This window comes from Strix aluco, chromosome 4, assembly GCF_031877795.1.
Source record: "Strix aluco isolate bStrAlu1 chromosome 4, bStrAlu1.hap1, whole genome shotgun sequence".
NCBI lineage: Eukaryota > Metazoa > Chordata > Aves > Strigiformes > Strigidae > Strix > Strix aluco.
The window spans coordinates 94,419,194-94,443,283 of record NC_133934.1 but is presented as its reverse complement, the minus strand read 5'-3'; the positions used below and the strand labels follow the sequence as shown (position 1 = coordinate 94,443,283).

The 24,090-nt window shown below is 41.5% G+C and overlaps 1 protein-coding gene across 5 annotated transcripts in view; it reads left to right on the top strand.

Annotated features, from left to right (window-relative positions):
• Positions 1-24,090, top strand: part of RAD51B (RAD51 paralog B) — a 408,277-nt gene that overhangs the window by 248,220 nt on the left and 135,967 nt on the right. For 2 of the 5 annotated variants that reach the window (XM_074824407.1, XM_074824404.1), the window contains exon 9: positions 4,256-4,374. The exons of 2 other annotated variants lie outside the window; for them this stretch is intronic. In XM_074824407.1, the coding sequence (XP_074680508.1) occupies positions 4,256-4,374 (119 nt within the window). Of the gene's footprint in view, positions 1-4,255; positions 4,375-4,776; positions 4,888-24,090 lie in introns of all 5 variants that reach the window. One more of the 5 variants, XR_012623272.1, reaches the window with a different exon arrangement.

The window sequence follows — 24,090 nt, the reverse complement described above, 5'->3', positions numbered from 1 at the left end:
AGAATCACCCTTTCTTCTTTGGTTCATTTTTTCCCTTGTTGTGCAGAGGCATTTACTTTGCATTTGACTCAGACCACAAGAAGCTTTATTTTCACTTGTGACAGCTGTTCAGCGAGAGTGAAGCAGCCAGTTCCTCCTTTATGCTTGCGATCCAGAACAGATACAGTCTCTGCTGGTGTCTCTGCCGGTGCCCTGAAGAGCTCAATTTCACAGGAGACGGTAGAACAGGTACCTCGTGCACTCATTGGCCTGTCTGTTGATGTGCCCTTTGAAGATCAGTTTAATGCTAGTTCTTTTTGTGTGAGGAAGGAAGGAGTGTTTACAGGAATTGAAGTTACCACTTCGTTTTACTTGAGCTGGATCTGAATATGTAAAGCAGGGGGTTGTTTGGAGGCATTCTCCCACCCTTCTAGCATGCACCTTCTCCTCCCCATGCTAGGATCCCATCTCTGTGCTTCTGGACACCCACTCCCTTTTCCCACATACTGCATCCATAAACTGATATCTGCCACCTTTCTCTCATCTGTCTGTCAGCCTCGTTTTCTTACTCTCCCTAGTCCCTGTGCTCCCTGTATCACCTGTGTCCTGAGCAGAAGCCATCACGCTGGCAGTGACTGGAGCGAGAGCTGTGCTCTGAGCAGGCTGGAGAGATGGGAACTGCTGCCTGTCAGCTGATTGCACATCACTGGCTCTGTGGAAGCATGCACCCCACAGCATGGATAAGCACCATCATGGCACAGCTCAGAGCTGTTGCTCCATACCACTCTGAAGTGGTTCAGTTGGACAGTTTGGGGACCTCTGAGCAGAGACTGAAGTCCCTTATGAGCCTGTTTTCTTCTTGGGACAAGGTTGGTCTGACACTCCCATGTCCCCAGTATGAAAATATCAGGGTTTGGAAGAACAAGGCAATGTGTACTGAAAAATACCACTCTCTCTTTGAACAGTATTATTTATCCACTTCCTTTGTCCAGTTCATTAATTACTAAGTAGTGGTTGAAATAACAGAAAAGATAAGTCCGAGGTTTTTCTAAGGCCATGTTTGAATATAAATCTGTTTTCTTAACATATCCTCTTTCCTTCCTCTGAGACATTTACTATCTTTTTGTGTTTAGAGCAAGGAGAAGGAATGAAACTTGTGCTGTCACTGCCCTTGAACTTCTTTGCAAAGCTGGCGCTGTTTCCCTCTCAGTTTACTTCACTTCTTGTTGGTCTGCCTCTCTGTCTGCCTAATGCATCAGCTTGCAGGAGGATCCCTTATAAAATGGAAACCTTTCCTGTGAGGCATTCCTTTCCACCCTGTAAAAAGTCTTCACTGTAAATTTGCTCCAGGCTTACTAACCACTTTGCACTGGAGTCATAAATTTGAATTAACTTCACAGAAGAGGATTTGCCTGAAAGTGGATCACACAAGCAGCCCTCTTCAGACAGGGGCTGACACCGTATGGTACAGTGGGCTTTCTCCTGCATAATAAAATAAAATAAATGACAGCAATTAGCTTGCTCATTCTACCACAAGCCTTACACCTCTAGCACTTCTGCTCACTTTGGGACAGGTTTTAGGCCTGGAAGGAATGCAGAATTAGGAACTGCTATGGAGTGATATCTCCATAATATCAGCAGGCTTCAGATGTTTAACTGCTTAAATGCCCAGCTCAGGATTGCAACAGCAAGATGTTGCTTCTTCTGTTACCTAATAGCAGAGACACATAATTTGAGGGAAGTTTGTAGTAGTTACTACAGTAGCTACTTCTGGAATGTCTGGGCTTTTTGTCTGTAGTCAGAGGCCCCCAGGTAGTGGTGGGTGAATTGCTTCTCGGTGGTGTGGAGTGGTGGCTTCCAGCTATATAGAGGGGTGCAGTTACACCAGCTGTGAGGGTAAGACCTCCACACCCACCAGAACTCACACTTAGCTGCCTCACTTTTGAATTTTGAATTTTGAATTTTGTGATTCCTACCCATTTCTAGCAGGTGGGAAAGAAGGACAGTGTTGACTACAGGAGGAACTTGCAACTTATTCCACATGACAAAGAGAGGATCGCAAAACTTTAAAGCTGCTTCACTATCTTTTATTCGCCCTTAGCTTGTTTGTACAGTAATGACATATTACTTTTGTGGTCTTAGCACAAAACCAAAAGTTTGTAGAACTTAATGAACTTAATTAAGTAACTTGGTTTAAGTAATTTTAAGGGAATGGAATACAGACCTCCCAGCACCCTGCTTTAACACTTGAACCTGTTCTCTCCTCCAGCTGGCAAATTAAATCCAAAATGTAGATGAAGAGAAATTATTATTGTCAGCACATCCACCTTCGCAATAGAGATGGGTTAGACTAATTAACAGAAGAGCATTCCTAATACTGAAACTTCCAGTTAGGTGATCCTGTGGTGAGTTATTCAGGTGGAAGTTTGATGCTTATTGAGATACTAATACCTTTGTTTTGAGGAAAGAAAAGCAGCCATCCCTACTGGATGGCACAACTGTAGCCTGTTTTCAGACGAGAACAGATGTTGTTCTGGAGAAGCAAATATTGTGCATGTCACAGTGAGTTTTCATGACGTGGGAAGTAATTCGGACAAGTACAGAGTCCACACTCTTGTCAAACTATTGGCTTGAACCTGGTGCTGCACTCATTTCTTTTGTAGACCTTAAACATTTAAAGACCTAATTCAAATCCAGTTGATGTTAATTGAACCTTATATTACTCTGGGGAGGAGTTTGAGCTCTTCAGCTGAGTCCTGTAGCGCACTGCAATCATTGCAGGACCTTCTCTCCAGCCTGCTGCTCTCCTCTGCCTAATGCAGTCTAATAAGGTATCCTTCTCATGGGTTGCAGGCTACCACCAGTGATACAAATAATGATTATTACTGCATGCCAACACTTTTGGTCTTGCCCTTTACTGGATATTTTTCCAAAATAAAAGTTTTAGTGATTAAAGAAATTATGTTTTTGCTCTGAATAGTTGGGAGGAAAAAGTAACAAAACCCACAACCTTGCAAATGTAAAATCAATGAAGAGTTTTAAACCCAAATCTTCCAGAAGCTCTGCTGGGCCATGTGATGACTTTGTCATCTCATTACAATATTGCTTCCAAAACCTACTACTTATAATTTAAGTTTCAACATTAACCGTTGTATTATTGATTGTTTTGATAGAAACATAAGGCTGCTCTAAAGTTTGTATTGCAGAGTAAGTCTCTGGTCTAACTTTAACTGACTTAGTTGACAAGAATTTCATGACTGTCCTGGGGAAGCAATTTTGTTTGTTGCCTGATAGATGACAGGAAGTTCCCTGACTTCAAATCCAACTTTCTCTCATTCACTTATAGCTTTTTAGCAGTACGGACTGTCTGCCTCAGTTCAATTTTCAGCTTGTACATGATCATTTATACTCACATAACAACTGGGATTTGTTTCTGAATTTCTTTGGTTTGTCTGGCTTGCTCTGTTCTTGAAGTGTCATTTGAAGTACAAATAAGTCACCCATCTGCCTGTTCATCTTACACAGAACTTGTGGTAAACAGAGATGAAGGTCTCGGACACCTACCTGCCTGTGTATGTGTGTATGTATGGGTCTCTGGTTTCAATACAAGAAAGCTCAGGTGCAATGGCAGTTCAGCAAGCTGGATCATGTGGCATTATTGGAAACACTTCTTTATGTTGTCATTGCTGATTGCAGCAAAGTGCATTTCCTTCAGGTCATATAAAGTTCATATGATTTCAGAGACACGAGAATGACTCCCTTATTTGCAAATCTTAGAAAATGTATAGGATGCCTGGTGGCATGAAGCAGTATTCTCATTTTTGGATCAGGGTATTGTGGCACCACATTCTGCTCCTTTAGCTTCCCTTTTTGTTATGTCATTATACGCTGTCACTCTGCTTCCCTCTCCTCTGTGCTCATAGAAAGCTGGTTTGCTTGGGGGCAGAATATCTAAAGAGGAAAAGACAAGTGTCCCCCATGCATGGTGCACCTCCAGATACCTAGACAATGTACCAGTCTCTCCAAGAAGGTAGGTACAATTTTGCAACATATCCTTAATTCTTGGCACTTTGTCTAGGTATCAGAGGGTGAGATGGAGAACTCACGCTGCAGTTGTGTAAATAAATCAGGTAGGAAATGAATGCGATAGTGCCATCTATTAAGTACCAGTTGTGATTACCTAGTTTAGGAAATGATCTGAGATGACTGATTGGAGTTTCCATGCTGAACCCTTCTCTGTTGCGCAATCCTCATGCAGTTTCATATTTATCTTCAGGAGCTTCTGGAAGTGGGAAGAGGGAATCAGGTTATGTGACAGCAGCGCTTGGCAACACATGGAGTCACAGCGTCAACACCAGGCTTATACTACAATATCATGACTTGCTGACAAGACAGGTGAGAACAACAAAGAGAATTTAAATAAAGCTACACCAGCAGTGCTCGGTCAGATGGGCTAACTGTGTCCTTCAGCCTCTGTGGTTATGCCACGTGTGTTGAGAACCTGGCACTCTACAGCCAATTTCTTATTTGGGGTGGGGGGCAGTTAGTGTCCTTTGCTTTTCAGGGATAGCCAGTCCTCTGGTGCTTTCCAGTGTTAGGATGGGCTTAATCCAAGTCATAGGGCCTAGCATTGGCCTGTTGGCACATGCATACAAGTTTTTTGAGTTTTTAGTGCATTTTATGTTGTGGAGATGAAGGGTAATCCTTACAGTGCTTTCCTGCGCAGGGATTTTGGGGCAGGGGTAGGAGGCTAGTCCTTTCACTGCCATGATTGTTTTGCTGTCATCCCTTCCACAGTTTGTGCCAAATTTTGTCTGTGACACTTAGGACAGGGAGCACTCTGTCTTCTGCAGTTACTGTTTGCAAGTGGAAGCTTGCTGCCTGCACCAGCAACCTTAACTTTGAGCAGTAAGTATGGTACCAATTTTCCAGAAATATGCCTGCAAAAAGGAGAAAGCTTACCCTTTTCACTAAGAGACTTCATGCTTTTGAGTGAAATACAGTAGCATTTTTGACTGCAGTCTTCACCTCTTAATTTAAAAAAACTGAGAAAAACTAGGACGCAAGACATTTGGGGTTTGATTGAGGGAGTAACTTTTTTTTTGTTTTTAAAAACATCATAACCCATGATTTCATCTGTCCCTTGGGATATCTGTGGTTATAATCTCTTTTGGCTTTGTCTATTCTGTTTTTGCATTGATGTAACTCTTTCCAAAGGCTGTGACCCTCAGTCTTAATGTTATTGATTTTCCGCCCATTAAAGTAGAGAGTTGTCAGAAAAATTGCTATGCAAAATTTGTGCCATCTTACTCCTATAGCATTACAACTCATGTGCGTTCAAACTGGTGCTCCTGGTTTTACTGCCATAACACAAGGTTTCTCACTTTTAGGTTGTGTTCCTTAGAGCCAGAGAAGAGGAAGCCATCCTGTTTTATTCTGCTCATTAGAAGGAAAATTGTATTGATGGCAATTCTGTTGCTGTGAGTAGTGGGCACTGTGTAGCAGTGGTAGTCCTCTGGACTCCCAGGTAGCAGGTTGAGTGTGTCAAATGCAGGTAGAAAAGGCATCTTTTGGACTTGTATAGAAACATACTGCTGCTGCTCTTATAAGTTCTCTATGTTCTGCTTCTTATTCTGGTCTGTAATGAGTTCTCCTTTTCTACATGTGTGTGCAAAATACAAAGCTGTTCACAAATTTCCTGGATCACTTTGGAGGTACATGAGAGGTGGAGTTGGCAAAGGGAAAAGGGCAGAAACTGGGCTCTGTGCTACTTCATGATGCACAAAGTTGGCTAAAAAGGATTAAGAACATTCATCTGGTGGTGGAAAGAGAGAGCAGTTTTCCTAAAGAACATTCAGATATTAAATGTGTTTTTTTCTGATTTTGTTTGAGAAGTAATAGATTGCAAGTGTATGAAATGTTGTTTTCAAGAGTTTAAAATTCTGTTATAAAAATTATATTATGATCTACTTTAAAAAAAAGCAGAGTTTTACTCTGTTCCTAGCTGGGTTTATCAGGTGCACCACCTTGCTTGCATGTGAAGCCACGGGCTCATTCTGGTTTGGTTAAGCAGAAGAATTAAATATACAGAGAGGAAAAACAACCTTAAAGTAAATGTTAGTATATTTTATTAAAAGCGAAGTAATTTGAAACAGAAGTGTGATATAAATAGTGATATGTCTGTGAAGTTCATGAATGAAATGGGATATGTCCATGATGTCCTGTGAGTATTTTCCTGTTGCTGATATCTGTGTCCCTTTTTTAGATAAATTCTCTTTTCTTAAAGTTATAGAAATCTTTCTGCTAAACATGCAGTTTCCAGTTAGAGGAAAGCATCTAGAATTACCCTACCTGTAGCAGCACTGTACTGATTAAATTACTGTAGTTTTACACACATATGTTGTTTCATAATTGCTTTATACCCACTTTCAGAAATGAATTGTGAATAAAGGTGCCTCAGTTCTTGAGATGCCATTTCAGTCATCGTAAGGTGGTTCTGCCAGGAGGTATTGAATATCAGTGCTTTGAAAATCAGCACTTTTTAAGGAAGCTTAACTTGGAGGTCCAAAAATTCCCAAGTCAGTAATCACTTTTACAAATTCTCATATTACTGTATTTAAAAAAAAAAAAAAAAAAGTGCCTGTGATTACCTGTGTAGTCTTGGTTTTAAAGTGAAATTCTGCTCCAGGAAATTACTGAAAGCACACAGTTGTTCCAGAGATGGGTGAAAAGTAGTGCAAAACCACGTTTTGCCTGCTTTTCACAATTTGTAACCCTGCAGAATCAATACTGTTCAAAAGATTGGCTGAATGGTCGCAGTCAAAGAGTTGTGGTCAGTGGCTCGATGTCCGAGTGGAGAACAGCGATGAGCGGTGTTCCTCAGGGGTTGGTGTTGGGACCAGCACTGTTTAACATCTTTGTTGGTGACACTGGGATGAAGTGAACCCTCAGCAAGTTTGCTGATGACACCAAGCTGTGTGGTGTGGTCGACACACTGGAGGGAAGAGATGGGCCATCCAGAGGGACCTGGACAGGCTGGAGAGGTGGGCCCGTGCGAACCTCATGAAGTTCAACCAGGCCAGCTGCAAGGTCCTGCACATGGGTTGGGGCAATCCCAAGCACAGATACAGGCTGGGTGATGGGTGGATTGGGAGCAGCCTGGTGGAGATGGACTTGAGGGTATTAACAGATGGAAAACTGACTATGAGCCAGCAATGTGCACTCACAGCCCAGAAAGCCAACCATGTCCTGGGCTGCATCCAGAGAAGTGTGGCCAGCAGGTCGAGGGAGGGGGTTCTTCCCCTCTACTCTGCTCTCGTGAGACCCCCCCCTGCAGTGCTCTGTCCAGCTCTGGGGTCCCCAACATAAGAATGACTTGGACCTGCTCAAGCAAGTCCAGAGGAGGCCATGAAGATGATCAGTGGGCTGGAGCACCTCCCCTGTGAGGACAGGCTGAGAGAGTTGGGGTTGTTCAGCCTGGAGAAGAGAAGGCTCCAGGGAGACCTTACAGCAGCCTTCCAGTACTTAAAGGAGGCTACAGGAAAGCTGCGGAGGGACTCTTGATCAAGGAGTGATAGGATGAGGGGTAAGGGTTTTAAACTGAAAGAGGGTAGAATTAGAGTAGATATGAGGAAGAAATTCTTTCCTGTGAGGGTGGTGAGACACTGGAACAGGTTGCCCAGAGAAGCTGTGGCTGCCCCCTCCCTGGCAGTGTTCAAGGACAGGCTGGATGGGGCTTTGAACAACCTGATGTAGTGGAAGGTATCCCTGCCTGTGGCAGGGAGGTTAGAACTAAATGATCCTTAAGGTCCCTTCCAACCCAAACCATTCTATGATTTGTTTTGTTCTGAACTTCATTCTTTCTTCAGTCATTTGACCTCCTGAAGATGCTCTTCCTGGCTCTACTTTCTCTTCTTCCCCTGGAGGATCTGGGGCAGTGGTGACAGTCTGAAGGATCTTCCCTTACATCTGACTTCTATGGTAGTAGAGCCAGTGTGCTAATCCTCACTGGGAGATTCTACCTATCAAGAGAGAAAACACCTCTTGAGATGCACTGGGCCATGAGGCCCAAGGGTGTTATTCTTCAAAACATGAAGTGATAATGTAATCGTTAAGGAGGATTCAAGCAAGCAGTTTTCCAGAATCATAGCATCTTCTGGACAGGACAGGCTACAGGGCTGCTAGATGCTTGTTAGTCATGCAGTATTCATTTCTGGGAAAGCTCGGGGATGTAGTTCTTGTTCCTGAAACTTTGAGGAATGCCAGGGCAGCAGGTGGCAGAACGAGTATGCAACAAACCTAGGGAAATTAAGCACAGAATTCCTACACAGGATTTTAGAAATATATTCAGTAAAAGATTCCTTCATTTTGTTTGTCCAGCAGACATTTTTTCAGCCAACTATCCCTTTTTCCACCCCACCCTCCGTATGTCTGGTGAACATTAATAAAACAGCAGCCAATTCAGCAAAGTAATGAAATTTCTGGGACATTCTGCCTGCCTTAAAATCAATTAGGTTTGCTTTATTGCTTGGATAGGAACAGGTTTCTGAACAAACAGATGAACTTTCCTCTTTTGCCCTCTTCTAGAAGCCAGTGTTCTGTTTTTTGTTTCTTCCAGGACAGAAGCAACACCCCTGAGGGAGGGCAGAAGGAGGTTTCTAGTCTGCATTTAAATTCATTATGCCACCAAAACCCATAAACATGGACAACAGTAGGAGTCTTTAGCTGCTGAAGTGGGGCTGAGCTGCATGACTTCCACAGCGGCATGGTGGCATAAGAGCTTGGGAGAATGCAGGGAAAAGTTTATTGTTTCTCACAAATGGGTTCATGAAGGGAATTTGCTATTATCGTTACAGATATTGATACTTGGTTCTCCCTAAGCACTCTTGTAAGTAGTTAACCATGACATTTGTTTTCCTGAAATCCATACATAAACATGCAGACCCTTTGAGTTTGGGCCAAAACCAACGGGGCTGCACTAGAAACTGTCAGACACCTCGGTTACCCCTATGTGTATAATTATCCTTGTTTCCTGAAGTGGAGTCAGCAGACTCCAAGGTTACTTTTTCATGTGTGCTCAGCTGTCTTTGGGGGACAGCATGGTAGGGTTTAATACGTTGACATGCTATATTTAACGTTTTATTCTTGTCTGTTGGACAGAATGCTGGATTAAGTGAGGCACTGGACAGATCTGGCATGGCAACTTCTATGGGCCTGGTTTATTTTATAGTTTTCAAGGGATTTGTGAGACTCATAGTACTGTGTTAATGTCTGTAACGTGTTTTGAAATTCTCAGATGGAAAGTGCACATAGAAGTGTTATTTCATAACAAATCGGTGTTTTCCTGTGGTATTTTCAAGAAAGAGCATTTAGAATCATAGAATCATTCAGGTTGGAAAGGACTTTTAAGATCATTGAGTTCAAGCATTAACCAAACACTGCCAAATCCACCACTAAACCATGTCCCGAAGTGCCACATCTGCACGTTTTTTAAATGCCTCCAGGGATGGTGACTCAACCACTTCCCTGGGCAGCCTGTTGCAATGCTTGACAACCCTTTCGGTGAAGAAATTTTTCCTGATACTCAATCTAAACCTCCCCTGGCGCAACTTGAGGCCATTTCCACTTGTCCTATTGCTTGTTGCCTGGGAGAAGAGACCGACACCCACCTTGCTACAACCTCCTTTCATGTAGTTGTAGAGGGAGATAAGGTCTCCCTTTAGCCTTCTTTTCTCCAGGCTAAACAACCCCAGTTCCCTCAGCCACTTCTCATAAGACTTGTGCTGTAGACCCTTCACCAGCTTCATTACCCTTCTCTGGACACACTCCAGCACCTCAATGTTTTTCTTGTAGCGAGGGACCCAAAACTGAACACAGTATTCGAGGTGCGGCCTCACCAGGACAATCACTTCCCTGGTGCTGCTGGCCACACTATTTCTGATACAAGCCAGGATGCTATTGGCCTTCTTGGCCACCTGGGCACACTGCTGGCTCATATTCATCCAGCTGTTGACCAACATTCCCTGGTCCTTTTCTGCCAGGCAGCTTTCCAGCCACTCTTCCCCAAGCCTGTAGCGTTGCATGGCGTTGTTGTGACCCAAATGCAGGACCCGTCACTGAGCCTTGTTGAACCTCATACAGCTGGTCTTGGCCCATCCATCCAGCGTGTCCAGATCCCCCTGTAGACCCTTCCTACCCTCAAACAGATCAACACTCCTGCCCAACGTGGTGTCATCTGCAAACTTACTGAGGGTGCACTTGATCCCCATGTCCAGATCATTGATAAAGATATTAAACAGAACTGGGCCCAATACTGAGCCCCAGAGAGCACCATTTGTGACAGGCTGCCAACTGGATTTAACTCCATTTGCTACAATTCTTTGGGTGCAGCCATCCAACCAGTTTTTCAACCCAGCAAAGAGTACACCTGTCGAAGCCAGCCAGTTTCTCCAGGAGAATGCTGTGGGAAATGGTGTCAAAGGCTTTACTAAATTCCAGACAACATCCACAGCCTTTCCCTCATCTGCTGAGTGGTTCATCTTGTCATAGAAGGAGATCAGGTTTGTCAAGCAGGACCTGCCTTTCATAAACACGTGCTGACTGGGCCTGATCACTTGGTTGTCCTGTACATGCTATGTGATGACACTCAAGATGATCTGCTCCATAACCTTCCCTGGCACCGAGGTCAGACTGAGAGGCCTGCAGTTCCCTGGATCCTCCTTCCGGCCCTTCTTGTAGATGGGTGTCACATTTGCTAACCTCCAGTCAACTGGGACATCCCTGATTAGCCAGGACTGCTGATAAATGATGGAAAGTGGCTTGGTGAGCACTTCTGACAGCTCCCTTGAGTGGATCCTATCCAGCCCCATAGACTGGTGTGTGTCTAAGTGCTGTAGCAGGTTGCGAACCATTTCCCCTTGGATTATGGGGGCTTCATTCTGCTCCTTGTCCCTGTCTTCCAGCTCAAGGGGCTGGGTACCCAGAGACAACTGATTTTAGGATTGAGATATGGGCTAGAGCTTTCAAGCTGTGCCAGGTGAGCTGTTGTGCAGCAATTTTCCTGCTTCAGGTAGTGTTTCAAATGCATAAGTATATGGTGACTCATTCTTAAAAAGCAAAACAAAAAGCCCTCCTCTCATTCAGACTAATGCCAGACATAACTTTTGGTGTGTCCTTGGTTACAGACCAGCTGTTTTGTCTTGCTCTGCTTACTGTCATATGAATAAGCCCTGAATAAGCATTCCAAAACTGCGATGGTGAAGTAACCATGGTACTTGCTGGCATGGAGAAGGTCTGGGAGAGAGCCAAGGAGAATGGGGATGAAGTTTTACATTTATGTGACTTGCTAAGGCCAACTGCCATGATTCTTTACCTTAAATTTGTTATAATTTTAGTGAAGCAGTTCTTTCAAATTGTACAGATGTTTGGCTGTAACTCTACCAGTCGTTGAGAAAATATATTAAAAATAGAAATAATGTAACTTGTTGCAGTCATAATGGTTTCAGAGCATAAGTGAGACCAGATTTATCTCTCCCTGTAAAACATTAAAGGTAGTTGTTATGTGAACTCTGTAGCTGTTGAATAGCTGTTCTGCTTTAAAGATAACACCTGGTGAGGTTTTCATCCATAAAAAAGGGAAGCAAATAAACCACAGAAAATAAACCTATTTCAAACAAAGCAAGTAGGCTGCAGAGAAAAAACATACACCAAGTACTGCTGTCTGGGGTTAACACTGTCTAAATTTTGCCTTAATAATCTGGAGGATAGCAAGTACAGTAATGAAGTTTGGAAATGTCATCCAAATTTTATGTGTCAAAACATGATGGAAGATTGTAGCCTCATACTATAAAGGGTTCTAATTACTTTAGTGAGGTGGTAATGTTTGCTGGGGAGAAAGAAGAGGCAATGAAATGTAATCAGACAGAACATGTACTGAAATCACTCTGAGATGGAGGGAATAAGGTATAATACAAGTAAAATACAGAGAGCATAGGTGTGTTTTCTTCTATTAACGCTGTAAAAGTTTTAGCTACCTACTAAATGGAGAAGAAAATGCAATGAAAAAAATATTTTTAATAGTCTTAAACATAGTTTTGGAGTCAGGTGAGGAGAATGGAGATGGCCACTAGTGTTGAGAAATGCAGACAGAAAGCTTTTCACCTATTTCAGTGGGAGCAGACGAGAAGCTAGTTCAGTCTTTGTCACAGTGGGGCAAGAAAGAGCCCGTAGAGAACTGGGCAGTGAAATCAGTGTTTGACCAAAGGAGGTGACTGAGGATGAGTGAAGGTTGCCCATTGTTATGTGTGAGGCAAAAAGTATTGCTCTTTACATTGTATTCTGCTGAGCTAGAATTTGGGGAGCCTCAGAAAAAGATGTCCCAGTACCCTAAACAAGTACAGAAGAAAGCTCTGTGTGGGGGTTTTTAGCAGAAGTATTAGACAAATGAAGTGTCATTCAGCAGCTGTGATCCGTGTTGGGAAAACCTGTCTCTATACGCTACATAAATCATGTGCATTGTACAGTAATGCAGATTATGTACATAGTACAATACTTTTTTTTTCAAGTGTTTAGACGTGAGAAAATCTGCAGATGGCAGTGGATAACGAGGTCCAGTAAGCAGTGATAGAAAAGGGATGTGGCTGTTGGGTTGTTTTAAAATGGAAATAGTGAAAAGTGTGTATCTGTTCTAAGCCATCTTATTATATAATGTGCTTATCATATGGAAAATCATCTCTGTGAAAACACAAAGAGATTTTTTAAAACATTTTTTTTGAAGATAACAATGATGGTATGGAGTCATGCAAGAGAGAGGTAATTTCTAGAAAAGCAGATTTTTTTCAGGTGAGATTAATTTTTTATGGGCCTCCGTTATGGAGTGTGCTGCTCTTGAAGAAATAGCTGTGGAAAAACTGCAGGAGCAAATACTTGAATTTGAATTCTGCAAACCCTTTCATTTCAAGAAGTGCTGTTTTTTCTAGGATACACTGTTTACTTCAGAAACTTCTGCCTCATTTCTGCTATTGTTCAAGTATTTTGAATCAAGACGCAATGAAAGGTTGTTATGGCCTCAAATTGACATGCATGTGTACAAACCGCATCCTTTAAAATACATAAATAAGAAGTTTATGGTTTTTTTTCTGATTAAAAAGGCTCTAGACTGATAACCCTTATGACAGAAATCTTTTGCTTATCCACAGATCATATACAAGCATAAGCAGCAGTATGAACTTAAGTTGTATGTGAACAGGATGAAACTGGACACAATGCACAACTGTAGCATAAACAGATGATTATCAACACAGTATGATACTGACTTAATCCAGCAAAAGTGCTGAATGAAAGGATGCTATAAAAATAGAGGAGGTTCATTAACAAGTATTTGGAGCTCAAACATCACTAGGTCACTTTCTTTCCTGACTTGTGTGTTTGTTCATGTCTCTGTTTGCAGTAAGCTTCCTTCTTAATGGACTTGTGGGGGATGGTCATACAATATAAACATCACCATAGCCCTGTCTACATTAAATGGGACTGGATTTATGGCCCTCTCCTCTTAACAGGACATTTTATATAGAGAAAAACGTTTCCATCGTTCTTGAACAAGAATTCATTTACTCAGGTGCTTATATAACGCTAATCAATTTGTTATCTAAGAATCTAAATAGAAATTAAAGGAAACAGAAGAAAACCTTTAAATAGTTCATCTCTTTCTCTGTCCTCTTTTTAATAAGCATTGCAAGTTTTCTTAATAAAGATTATTCTAATGTCAGACTGACAAAATATAGCAGCAGCTGTGCAAACTTCAGACTCATAGATCTGAGTTCAAAGCATCCTAAACAGAGAAGCAGGAACCTCTCTGAGGCAGAGAGGCAAACCCAGTCATTAAGTTATACCCAGTCTTCTTGCCAAAGCTGGTGGCAGAGGCGGGTACTTTCTGTTAGGTAGCTTTGATAGGCCAGTCAGCTCTCAGAGACTCCTCTTTGGTTGCTGCTAACCTACACCAGTTACGAGTTAACCATCTCATATTATATTATATTTTTTAATTACTATGCAAGCATTTGCTGTGCTGCCTGATCTCTGCAATGCCCATGCCAGGTGTTCATAACTGAGGAAACTGAGTCATAAGTAACTGGCCAGAGTAAATCCTTTGCAGCTGGGAGCAGAGCTGGAGCCTCTTCAGTGCCACTTATGTGCTACTAAGTTTGATCTTGCTCAGCCTTTACTGCCTCTGTTTCAGGCACTTAAGAAGTCTTTGTACCTCCTTGTAATATGTACTTTCTCAGCTGTGAAGGTACTCCTTCTGCTTCCCTCTCCAGTTTTCTATGTAGATTAACTCACCCACTGAACTAGTTTTAACTGTGGTCACTGACTTCTCTCCTGAATCTTATTCCTTAGCATGCAATAAACTTTTCTTCATCAGTATTCACCGTTAATATAAGGTTAATGAAACCTGGACTGTAGCTTGAGCTTTATGGCAAAACTCTCTCTCTGCTTCCTTGTTTCCAGTTTCTGTTGATACCATAGATGATTTTTCTAAGCCTCTGCTCTAGAAGTCACCTTGCATTCCTATGTCTCTCTTCTTTGCAGACATCAACACTGTTTCAAGTTGCAAGTTCCCAACAAAGTGAGTAGCTAGCACTTAAATTTTTAGACAATTAAAATGCTTGTCTAGCCTCTTACCTTCCATATTGGTTAATGCAACATCTTCATTTCTACTATTACCAACCCTATTTTTTTTCTCCTCTTCCAAACATACCACAGAAAATAGAATTGTTACCTTGGTGAGACCTACCTAGTCACAGTGATATTATTGTTTTAATTTTTACATATTTTCTCAGTTCCGTAACTGGGAAAATGCCTTTTGCCTTGATCTAATTGATAATTGTGCACCTTCATGTTAATCAACAAATTCTCAGGAATTGGGGCTATGTCTCCTGTTCTTTATTGGGAGCCACTTAAAGGTCAGGCTAGGAGGGGTAAGATTACTATAACAAAATCTGTTCTGAATATAAACAGAGAACTTCAGTCTGTGACGCTGTTAATCCAACGCCCCTTTACAAACAGTGTATTTACAGTTCACTAAAACAGCCTAAAAATGGGAGAGAGAAAGAACCAGATATGACTTTCAGGCTCTGGTCTGAATTGTCTGAAGAATGCTCTGTTTGTAAGCTTAAGCCCCTTTGCAGAGAGGGAATGAACACAAATTCCCATCCTGTTTATACAGAATCACTTTTCTGATTTTGATTGGACTTCAGTATGAGTTTTCCCCACAAAACAGGGTGGAATTAACCTAGGGCAGATTCTCTCATCAATATCTGAAGTGTCGTTTCTCCTAACATCAGAGTGGCATGACCAGAGTTGATTATCCTTGAAATGCCATGGCAAATCCCTCTGCCTCATGCCTTCTACCAGATCCTCCTTTTTTTTTTTTTTCTTTTTTTTTTTTTCTTTTTTTGTAATTAAAACAAGCAAACTAAAATGCCTAACTCAAATGTAAGTGTTTGTTATTCAGAAAAGTTCTGCTAAGTCTGTCTTGGAGTATAGTATATTTAAAGCTTGGAGGCATAGTGACTTCGGTGGGAAAAATGCATCACATCTTCTGTGAAAAGGTAGGGATCAGACATGATACCCATGTTCAGGCACTACAACTTTTTATGATGCTCTGAACATGTTAAAGGAGAATCATCTCAGGAGTTTGTATATCTAGAATATTATACTCTGAACTTGAATTTTTCTTGTTTTATGAATCTAATGTAATTGAAGTGTTCTAGATTGACAACACAGGAGAATGACAGCCAGTGAGTGGCATTCAGAATCTGCTGTACAGAAGACAGTGTGTTTTCTTTGGTTCAGCCTTATCAGTATATCTACCCTGGGTAGGATCAATTAATCTGGAGGGGTTTGTTCTACGTAAACTTTTTGATCTTTGATCTCTGTAATTCCTGTCTATGGTATCAGTGCCCTTAGCTGTGATCTAAAAACAGGCCAAAAAAGAAGAAACCTTCTTAACTGCTTAGAAACTGAATACAGACTACTGACCCACTTTAAGGAATAAAGACAATTTTGACATGAGACTGCCTGAGATGGACTGCACCTTAAAACAGAGGGGGTTTTGATGGTCTCCAATGTTGATGACCTGTTGGGAGCTGCCTGGCCAATTTTATCACATCTACCCATCATATTGTGTCAAGAAGATAGTAAAATACGTAATTGTCACAATATTACCTTCCCCTGGACTGATTGTTGTAACCGTTGGAAAAATATGATGGGATTTTAGGACATCTGCTCAATCAGGAATGGAAAGGATGGTAATGTATTATACCCACATTGTGGAAACATTGGAAGATACTTGTGACTAAAAGGTAAAAGGCAATATAAATAACTACCTGAGCCACCCTGCTTCCAGCTCTCCCATACAGTATTTATGCTGTACTTTGATTAGGGAGAGGTATGTCCTTTGGATACATATTAACAGAAAACAGTAAATTCTTCAATCCATGTTGAAGTTCAGTGTCTCTGACAGACTCATGATTGATGGATAACTTCAACTTTTCAGATGCGGGTAGGAAGTACTGTAAAGTGAAGCTTGGTGAATGAATGGTTTCTTCCTTGAGTAATCATATTGGAGCAACACTAAACTGGAAATAACTAACCAGGTCGCTTGTCAATAAATGCCCCTGTCTCATCAAAAAAAGTGACAGACCTAGGTTACAATACCAAGGTTGTTCACTGGAAAGAGCTCATTTGATTTATCTTGGGCTTGCAAGGCCCTTTCACATTTGCATCACAGTGATGGTTCATGGTCTCCCTTATCAGCCATTTCCTACAAGTGAGCCCTGAGTCTCTGGCAGAAGTTCTTGCACTAGTCCTGAGTGAACAGTCAACCTTGGCTTTTTCTGTCATTTGACTTAATTTGGCTGTGCAGATGTCTCTGCAGTTCAGGGTGTTTAATGCTCCACAGCACCAGACTGGAAGCTATGGAGTTTAGGTTGCAAAGACACCTGAATTGGCCTTGTACAGAGCTGACAGCGGTCCAGGAGGTTTTGCTTGGAGTCTGAGCCAATAAAGCCTTGTCTAAAGCTGGCCTGCGCCAGCACTGCTGTTTTACTCAGCAAATTGATGTTTCTGGTCCAGATTGTGTGTTTGTTCTTCACTGTATGTCAGCAAAGTTCTTTCTGTTATTGTCACTATTTATTTATCTGTCTAATAATAATATAAAACTCTGTACCCATAGTCATCTCAAGATACTGACAGAAAGTCACCTAATCCCCTCTTAACTTGTGTTGATGTTTCCAGCTGGATGTGGTACATCTCGTATCAAAAACAATAAACTACTTTTTCCCTCTTTTTTCATACATTTTGTCTTACTTCTCACTTGTGATCTTATAATGGCCATCTCAGTCTTCATTTGAAATCACCAAGCAAGCTAAAAAGATAAAATAAAAGTGTAAATTAGCACAAAAAAATTCAAGGAGTTTCTTACTCATCTAAATTAATGTTATTAAATGTAGAACAAAAAGCCAAACAAATTCCTGTAAGAAATGTAATAGAGGTTGGCATTTGGGTGCTGCTGCAGGAAAGAAGAGGTGGTGAGATTTTTTTCACTATTTTTCCTAGAGTTGTTCATTTTCTTTGCTATGGCTACATTCTCGCCCTTTGAACATAACAAAGTAATTTTTCTAAAGTTCACATGTAGTTAAGATCCCTAGTGCACATAGACCAATCTGAATTTCTTAAGCATAATCTCCATGCAAGAGAATATCTAAGAGCCGTAAATGCTGCTCCCCGTAATTTTGTGAAAAGAATGACCATGTCTGATCTTTGCTTCTGTTTCTTCTCTAACATAAAAAGGTTTATTAACCTGCTGATGGTTATTTGAGGTGTGTTGTCATCAAAAATTTCAGATCTGATGGTTATAAAGCAATGTTTCAGGTTCTGAAGGTCTGTCCAGCCTTTAGTGCATCTATGCCATGCGCTGGAACAAGCATGTTTGCCTTTACTTGGTGGGGATTGGTGGGGATCCGCTACCCTCTAGAAATATAAATGAAGTCTCCTGAAACATTTTATGTCTGTTAGGGAAAAGTTTCTCTAGGACTCTCTTATTCAACTGTTGTACATTCAACAATACAGATGATGTTGGCCATTAAGCTTTCTTTGAACACATTGTTTTCCACCTCCTTGGTAAAATCTCTCCTAATAATGTTCTTGCTAGAGAAAATCTGAGTCTTGTAGAAAGTTTGAAATTACATTTTAAGTTAAATCTATCATCTTTTCTTAACACCTGTAAAGCATGACAGTACTCGAAAAGCACACGCATTGCATCTGTATGTACTAGCTCACAGGTCTGTTAGCATTTTCTTGTTCTTGTCCTTCTTGCGTGATGCCCAGTGGACTCTAAAATATACTATACTGAGGCTTTACATAAGATAATATTGCTGTCTCTTGCATGTTAATTTAGCACTGTTGTGTTAGCTTGTCTCCAGGGGCTTTATTTTTAGGAACAGAACAAAGGGAACACACGAAAAAAGTTGGAAAGGGTTTTTATTTGTTTCATGTCAAAAGCATTTTGCAGCCACTATTGTGGGTGAAAAATATTTATGCTGTGGTCTAGGCCTTGGTTGAATCCCAGTCTTTTTGGCCCGGCCCAAGTCTTGGAATTTAGGATTATGCCTTTACATCAACGAAGTATGAAGGACACTGTTATTTTTACTGATGCCCAAAACCAGTGAATGCAGGATGGGGAGAACACACTTGTGATGCTCTTTTACAATGGATTAATTTTCTTTCAATTTATAAACAATAATGTTGAGCTTTTTCACCATTTAGAAAGCCAAAAGAAAGTGAAAGAAGGAATGAGTATGAGCTAAATAAAGATTTGAGACGCATTAGAAATGGGCTTTGGGGTTGAATTTGCAGCGGATACTTTTTTATCTGTAGAAGATAAATATGTTACTGAAACTATCATAAAGAATTATAGAATCATAGACTGGTTTGGGTTAGAAGTGCCATGGGCAGGGACACCTTCCACTAGATCAGGTTGCTCAAAGCCCCGTCCAACCTGGCCTTGAACACTTTCAGGGAAGGTTCATAGAGCTCTGAAGAATAATAAAAGTAGTAAATCATGATGGCAGTACTTAAGAATGTGTGTTCCTTATGTTGTGCTGGTGAATTACACCAAGCTGATCTACTCTGTGCAGTGCTGGGGGCTGGATGGTGTTTGGATCCCTGCCTCTGCAGCCACATGGGCAGTGGAGCCCACGACATCTCTGTCTGGGCATGTGCTTCTGTGGAGGAGAAAGTGCGCAGCTGCTGGGCTTCCATTCTGTCCTTCCTGCTGGTCCCCTCTCTTCCAGGCAAATCTGGCAGGCTGGGTGGAAGCAGCCATGTATTCTGAGGAGAACTACTCTGGTGCTATTGTACTGGTACTCCCATAGGAGTCCTTCCTGATTGGGGATGCATGATCCCAGGGATAAGGCAGTGTTCCAATATGTGTCATAAATAAGAATTGTATCCTCAGCCCTTTTCTTATTTCCAGAACCAAAGTCACACAGAACAGTGTGGAAGACTCTGAAAAGCTAAATAAACTTTATTTTCTGTTCTTCTCACTAACAGTGTGCTATAAGTCTGATGAGTGACCACAAGATGCCACATAGGAGAATTCCCCTAGGAGGCTGTTTTTATGCTACCCGACTACTTTATCCAGCCACAGCACCATCCTCAGATCCCTTTTCTTGGTACTTTCATTGTGGTAACCAGGACATGCTGGCTGGCTGGCTGCTTTCCTGCTTAGTAAAAGCTACAAGCATTTTCTCCTGAATTACCCTTCTCATTGGACAATTACCAGGGCTTTGGGCCTCAAAAGTGTTATAGCATAGGAAATCATCATGGCCAAGCTCTTGTGAAGTTTCCTGGCCTCTAGAGGACTCTCCACTGGGAAAATTAGGAGAGACTCGGTAACAGGAAAGACGACAAAATTCATTTTACAAAATAGGGAATAAGGTACATGGCAGGGAGACAGAAAGCGCTTCTGGGAAGAGGAATTTCACAGGGTCTGGTGTTACATGAGCAGAAGGGAGCCGACTGGCCCTGCATAGCCCATATTTCACGCTGGGGAGCTTGCACCAGAAGTCTGGCTTCAGTGGAAGTATACTGGAGGCAGCCTGTTTTTGTGCAGTTCTCTGGCCAGGTTGCTGCAGTTCAGACACAATTTGGATAAACATCTGGGATTGCATTTGCTTTTCCAATTGAAACTTGAAGTCGCCCAGTGATTGCCTGGGCAGTGCAGTTCCCTGCCACTGAAGTTTTTGTTATGTTAAGGTACTTGGTTAGAGGGTTCAGGGATCTGCTTGCAGTCTGGGAGAGGACAGCTAAGCAAAAGCAGTGTTAGACTTGACTTAACTGCATTCAGGACAGTCATTGCTCTGGAGCACATCAGGGCAGTTCACCTTGGAAAGTTTTGCTTTTGTTGTCTGTGATTGATACTCATTTGAGGTTTTGATGGTTTCCTTCCACTGAAGTTATGTTTGCTTAGTCCAAGGATGTTCAGAGCTCCTCATTATAGTGCCTGAAGCTAAACCCACGTCCGAATGGCAGTACATGTTACATGCTGAGCTCTCTCACTTGAAATCCACAACAAGGACTGAAACAATTTGCAGACTGGTCATCTGATGCTAGCAACTGCCTCCATAGGCACAGCCAAAACACGTGCCTTTGTTCTGGTTTTATGAGAAGAGAAGGAATTGACCCCACTGAATATTTGAGAAGACAGATAGCAGAGCTGTTGCTTATTGATCTTCTGCTGTAACCACTGGGTAGGGGAAAGCAGGGTACCTCTGCAGCTGTGCCTACCTGGCAGAGAAGTAGTACAGTGAAGTTGCTGTAGATGTCTATCTCCATGCCTGATTTTGGACTGAAGCAAAGGAATGCTACATGATTTTCATATAATTGCTCAAAAAAACAGTGGCAAAGTTAGGAAGAAAACTCATGAATCCTGATTCTCAGGTCCTGGCATTATGCACTATGAAAAAGTCCTTTATACATGTATTGCTTTTCATAAGCAAGATCTGAAGCCAGTCAGGTATAGCAGGGCTTGAGATTTGGAGAGTTTCCTTTTTCCTGGACTCATCCACTCCTCTGTTTCTCCTCTATTCTTAAAAGACTCTTGGTTTTCATTTCTATCTCCTCCTTTTGTTTGTTTTCCTTCCATTTCTTTCCTTTGCAAGTATTGAATGTCTCCTCTGGGAGTAAGCCTAGCCACATGTGTGTGCAGTGATGGTTTATTTTTATTGGAGTCATTGCCTGTGACTGTTATTCATTACTATAGGAAGAACTGCACTAACAAACTGCTCTGAGAGCTTTTTTTTTTCTGTTGTAAAAAGTCCTGTTTTGTCCATAGCCGTTGAGAGCATCTACTGCCATCACTAAGACACTGAGAGTTTGGAGCTCTGACACTAGTACTGCCTCCTGAATGTCCTGTTGTGTCTGGTGTTGCAAAGCAGAATCTTAGCATCTCTTGGCTTCCTTGTATCTTGTCTCTTTAGGTCAGCTTTTTGGCCATCTGTCCACCTCTCTGCTACCTAAGCAACTTAGTTGTCCTCTGCTTGGGGAAGAATTTGTGGCTGCACAAAGCTAGTGCAGTCACTGACTACTGTTATAGCCTCTTATAAAGGGTATAGCCAGAACACCACCAAACAAGGCTTGCCTGAGGTGAAATGGCTGATTCAGAAAAGGCAAGTCAATAGTAGTATAAAATGCTTTTATCTCACTTGCACTTCTAGTCTTGACAGTGGATAAGTAATCAGCAGCCTTATTTCATTATTTAATTTTATTCTCAAGTTACCACACATTTCTGTGTCACCATGGGCAAGATCACCATCTCCTATCTTTAAGGTCATGTAAGGAATTCCTGGTCCTTCTTTAAGATGAATCTGTAGCATAAATAACAAAATTATTGACAGTTAAATTAGGAGCATATGCTTAGCATAAATGTAAGTCAGAGCTCAGAGATGTAAGCAGCCTAAATAATTTCACATAAGAAATACAGCAATGTAAAATCAATGAGTATTAATTAACTACTTCCGAGGTCAGAGTGGACCACAGTGAGCAAAGGTGAGTGATCTGCCCAGGCTTACCCAAAAGGACATAGGACCTTACCCTAAAAGTTAATGCTAGGATAAAAAAAACAGGCAAGAAGTGATTGATCTGAACTTTGACTAATATCGCATAGGTTCCTGATTTCTAGGGATTTGTTTTAAATATTTCAGAATGTCTGCTTCCCAGTAGCACTGACTCTTAAAATCAAAGGTAATCTGTCAGAATTTGGCTGAAGAGGTTTGATCTCTTTGATATTAATTTACATTTATTAATATAAGTGTCATGTTGATATTTCAGGATTGAGATTTCTTTGAATTCTTTATGCCATGCTGAATCCATCTCATATTTTCCCTCAGGCTTGTGAAGACTTTCCCTTCATTAATTTTCTTACTCAAATCAGTGTCCTCTGTTGCTGTTTCCCCCGCAAAACTGTCTTAAATGCATCTGCATTTCTCCCTCCCTCCCTTTTTCCTAATATGAAAGACAGCGAGTTCTTGGCTTTGCAGTCTTAGCAATGTTTTTTAATGTATGGAATTTGTATGCATTACACTAAAAGAAAGTAAACAGATATGCTGCTACATTTTGGGGGGTGAGACAACAGCAGGATGGTCAGCTGCCTTTTGAGTCTGTTCATTTTGCTGTTGTTTCCAGATGTGTGCTAATGGACATTTTTAGAATGTACACACAAACTCTGCTTGCCTACTTTTCTGCACTAATTGGTTTGGATTTATGGAATGCTTCTCATAAAGTGTCTCTAGCTGCCATTGTTGCTTTTCTATAAAGTAGTAGAAAGGAAACTCATTCCTCAACAGTTTCCTCTGGACAGGATTTTCTTGTGGGGGAAGGAGAGATACAATCCATTTAAATTGCTCTATAAAGAGTTTTACTGAGTTGTGGCCCATTAACCTGGCCTTGATGAAAGCCTTTTCAAACAACTGGACTTCAGGCAACCACGTCTCTCAGGTGCTGTGCATGGCACAAATGAAATGATAGTTTCCTAAGAAATCATTTTAATCCCCAGTGTGACTAGTGTGATTTTTTTTTTTTCTTTTTACTTGTACAAAGGTACATCCACATCTACTCCCAGTACTGGAGCATGTTTGTAGCCCCACCTCATTGCTCTCTAGTGCTCAAGACATCTTAAGCTTTCCCTGTGTCAATCCACCAAGTTTGTTTTTACCAGGGAGGATATATGTGTGGGGTCTAGATGATTAGAAAGGCTGAAGGATGACTGCATATATCTCTTTTCCCTCAACCTGTCCGTTTTTCCTCTTTATTCCCAATCACTGCGCAGCCTGCCCAGCCTGTGGCCTTTTCTACTGACAACAAACATACAGGTGCAGACAGTACTGCTGGGGTGGCTGAGCTTTCTCCTTCTTGAAAGGGAAAAATCTGCTTTTCCTTGCAATGGGATTTGGAGGAAGATACAAAGCAGGGGATAATCACTTCCATAAGAAAACACAAGTCCCTGATAAAGTCAAACTCTACAGTGATTTTCTTGTGAAGGCAATGTGATTTGATAACATCTTATGCAGATTTCGGTATTGGTAACAGCTATACAATCTTTTGGATTGTATTTAATTTCTGAACTTCAATTTACCCAAATGCATAATGGGGTTATTTTTTCTTCACTCTGTAAGACCTTTTTAAAATCTCCAGATTAAGTACCATATGCAAGCAAAATGCTGTTATCCTAAGAATCATTTGCGGTGGGAGATCAGTAAATTGTTTATAGGTATATCCTGTGAGCTTAGTAAATGATTGCAGGATACCTAAACTACATTTTTGTCACAAGAACTCTGGAAACATACTAGGGTCACTTTCTGTTTCTGAAACAAGGAGCCATTATCTCCCAAGGTAAATCAGAACCCCTTGTGAGACTGAAGCCTCAGAGAGCTCCAAGGTCTAACGAGTACTACTGTTTGGTGAGGCTTGGCAGAAAGCGCAACCATTTTTTCTCCTACCTTGTAAAAAGCAATCCCATTGCCCTGAAGGATGCTTCAATTTGAAGAGGGAGCAGGG